Source organism: Amia ocellicauda, chromosome 5 (genome assembly GCF_036373705.1).
Source record: "Amia ocellicauda isolate fAmiCal2 chromosome 5, fAmiCal2.hap1, whole genome shotgun sequence".
Classification (NCBI taxonomy): Eukaryota; Metazoa; Chordata; class Actinopteri; order Amiiformes; family Amiidae; genus Amia; species Amia ocellicauda.
In genome coordinates this window covers 28,197,978-28,201,668 of record NC_089854.1, presented here as the reverse complement: position 1 = coordinate 28,201,668, position 3,691 = coordinate 28,197,978, and the positions used below count along the sequence as shown (strand labels likewise).

The following is a 3,691-nucleotide window of genomic DNA, read 5'->3' as shown; positions in this document are numbered from 1 at the left end:
CAATACACTCGAACTCACAACATTGTCAGATGTATACATGTCATGACTAAATGAAGATTAAGTATTTTCCCCGATTGTAAAGTGAATTTTAAAACACTCTGCCTAGACATTGTACAAAAAATTACATTCAATATTAGAATTATCCTGTTTAATTGAGTGTATGTTTTGTTTTTAATATGTAATTTACATAAAATATATGTATGAGGAGCCATTTATTTCATTATAATATGTACACATTTTTTAATGTTCTTATTTAAAGCAATTTAATTCTCTACAAATAATTATTTATCTAATATAAACTGGTTTGATTATCCTATTTTCCCCACAAGACTTCAAAAATAATGCAAGAATGAATCAATGCTGAGTAAAGACATTTGAATTACCTCCTAGTAAGCTAATTAATTACCTAAATTATTAACACAGCCTAGTTATTTTCAGCCTGATCCCTGGGAAATAAGTAACATAACGTCCGTATTTTAAGACTATACGAGTTTAAAATTGTATTATACTAAATGGAATTTATTTAACCTCTTTGGGGCATATTTAAAGGATTTAAAGTGTTCTGTGCTTTATGAAAGGCAAAGCAATTTACTCTTTACGACTGGCCTAAGTACTGAAATAAAAAAATAATAAAAAAGCAAATCCCGAGCCTGGAGAAAAAACCAAAAATCATTGAATGAGTCCAGTCACCAACAAGGGACTTATACATAAAATTCTGTCATTGTGTCAATAGGAGTTGGTTTATTACACACATTAATTTGTATACTTTCTTGTCCTAATAATGTGTGTAAGCATGACACATACTGTAAGTTTAATAGCACGAACAAATTTGTCTTGAAATATCTTACTTTTTACATACTTCTAATTATTTAGGCCTACATTTCTTACACATTTCTTTGTTATCAAGAGCTTTATGCATTTATTCACTATCTGTATATTTATTTTCTTAAAAGCCGGTAAAAATATTTTTTTTCTATGTATATTCAAGGTAAGAATTAAAGGACACTGTTTTCTCTCTACACTTCTCCTGCTGGAGACCTTCAAGGGCCTGATGGCCTGGGATTGTCCTGTAAGTTGCCTCTGCAAAGGCCCAGTCGTCAAATGCTGCGAGCCTCAGCAAGTGCTCTTTCTCCCTGTGAAAGGGCATCCTAACGTAACGGAATTGCTTCTGGATTCCTGCAGACTATTTGTCCTGAACAGTGACACTCTGCAGAACTTCAGCAGTTTGGAGAAGCTGTCAGTTAAGAGAACCAACCTCTCCTCCCTTGACACTGATGCGTTCCATTACCTCCCAAGCCTCAGATCACTGATACTGGAAGACGTTAACCTCAGTAACACAGCAATACATCACAACACCTTTGCTGGACTGCAGATTACATCGCTGAGCCTGCGGAATAATCATCTGGATCGAATCGAGCGACACACATTCGCCGGCCTTGTAAATGTGGAACACCTCGATCTCTCAATGAACAAAATTGTGTCAATTGAAGAAAAAAGCTTCACCACCTTGAAAAGTCTCCAAGTCCTCAATTTGGAAAACAACAGCCTGAGCACCATTACCCCACTGTGGTTCAGTGGAGTTTCCTTAAATGGCACAGGCATGCAGATCAGTCTTCGAGGAAACAATTTAATCTGCGAGTGCAAGTACAGGGGAATAGATTTACCAGAATATGCGTGGTTTAAAAGGTCTGTGATTTTACCAAATAAGACATGCATGGTACATACAGTGATGGAGGAATGTCAACCCCCACATCTACAGAATCCTTACCAAGTGGTACATGGGAAAGTCTCACAGACACTAAATCTACACTGCACAGTCACAGGGTTTCCTTTCCCAAAGGTTAGCTGGATTCTCTACAATGGTTTTCAGCTCTCAAACAACGGTTTTCCTCCATTCTATGACAAAAATGGAACCTTGAACATTAAACTGGTGCATTCCAGTTTCGGTGGACTTTATGCTTGTGTGGCTACAAACCTCGAAGGGACAGCAATTGGCTTGTATAACCTTGTGATACAATATACTGCCATATCGATGCCTCCTTTGAACAGCAATCCTACCATCATCCTTCCCACTAATCCGACAATAACAATAAGCAGAAACTTGTGGGCGATGTTATGGATATCATTAGCTATTCTGATTGTTATTTCCATCTTTGCTCTTTTTGGTTTCTGCAGGTGCCTTTTCAGGTATATCCAACAGCACATGCACAGCGATTTCACCTTCAACCAATTTGTCGATACCCCTAATATCCTAACCCTCCCTGAGAATCCTCAACCTATCTCTGACTCGGAGGAGAGACCCTCCCAAGTGATGCACTGGTCAAGGGACAACAGCGAGGATACCCCTCCACAACTCTCGAGACAAAGCAATGGAAGTAGCCAACAGCTACAGCACAGGGCTCAAGAACCAGCTCAAATATAAGTAATATGGACTAGGGAATAAAACAGTGTCACAGGCTATTAAGCAAACTACCAGCAGATGAGATTTAGGAAAAGTGAGATGTAGTTGTCTGATTGTCTGAATACAAGACATTTCCAAGCATTCAGCCCCCACATTCAGGATTTACAATTCTGCTTGATTCATAACATTTTCTCATTTGAAGTCCCTAGGGCATAGGCTGCCCAAGGATACAGCAAAAGTTGTGTTAGATCCCCACAAATCACAAATTACATACTTGTACATTATAGTGTTTTTATTTTGAAGTATTAGAAAGGGTCTTCTGACGATAAATTCAACCATGCTTGGGTACAAATTTGGAATTTGTGATTACTGGGTGGGTCAAATTTTGATTTGGTCAAAACCTTAATTTCTTAATTTAATCTTTGTCCCTCCACCGTAGAATACACATCCACAACACATACATTATGCTGGGTCATGAGATGTTGCTTTTGAACCATCTCGAGGGGACATAACCTAATCACTCTGCAAGCTGCAGTTACTTGAGCATACAGGCTCACTTCATACAACACTAACTTGATGGATCAGCTGATTGACAAGGGATTTCCAATTACTTAAGTCATGAAGTTAAATGTATGGATATATTAATATGTGCATTTTGAAAGGCTTTACTCTAGGATGATAAGCAAAACTGATATATGCTAAATAAATTGCTTTGGCTCCAAGTACAGTTCAACCTGGTTTAATGTTTATTTATTGCATCTATTTTTTTACTTGTGTGTTTTTGGGACTAATTTACTGCAGGCAGATTTATAAACATTGGGAAATGGCTACCTCGCCAGCACTGTCCTCAGAACAGCCATTTAATTTAATGTAATATGCTAAAAGTGTCAGTAAAACTATTTTAATGGTCTGTCTTTGAGAAATCAATGAAGTTCAACAGGGCATTTTATTCCTATACGGTCCTGTGAGTTTATGTTGTACAGAATTCGAAAGCGAAGACAGATGCAAGAGAGCTACGAATAGAGCAGGTCACGATAATGCTTGGCTGCACAAAGCAGGACTATGAAAGACACTTTCCCCCATTAATATTCTGCTCTCACTCTGCCCTTTTATGGAGCCTGAGATGGGACTGCTTTGACGCCAAAGTACATGCCAATAGATGCCCATCCCTGAATCGCCTAAAATCTGACTTTAACCCTAATCCATTCACAAACCCAGTTTAGAAATCAATTAATAGTGTTAATTGGGTCATTTATGTTTTTTTTTTTGTTTTGTTTTTTTAATAATGTC

At 37.7% G+C, this 3,691-nt stretch overlaps 1 protein-coding gene across 1 annotated transcript; it reads left to right on the top strand.

The window, feature by feature from the left end:
- Positions 1–1,051: 1,051 nt before the first annotated feature.
- On the top strand, positions 1,052–2,422 carry LOC136749019 (reticulon-4 receptor-like 2). The gene is made up of 2 exons (XM_066702960.1): positions 1,052–1,686; positions 2,176–2,422. Exons 1-2 carry the CDS (start codon positions 1,052–1,054, stop codon positions 2,420–2,422), a joined length of 882 nt encoding a protein of 293 aa, XP_066559057.1.
- Positions 2,423–3,691: the final 1,269 nt, after the last annotated feature.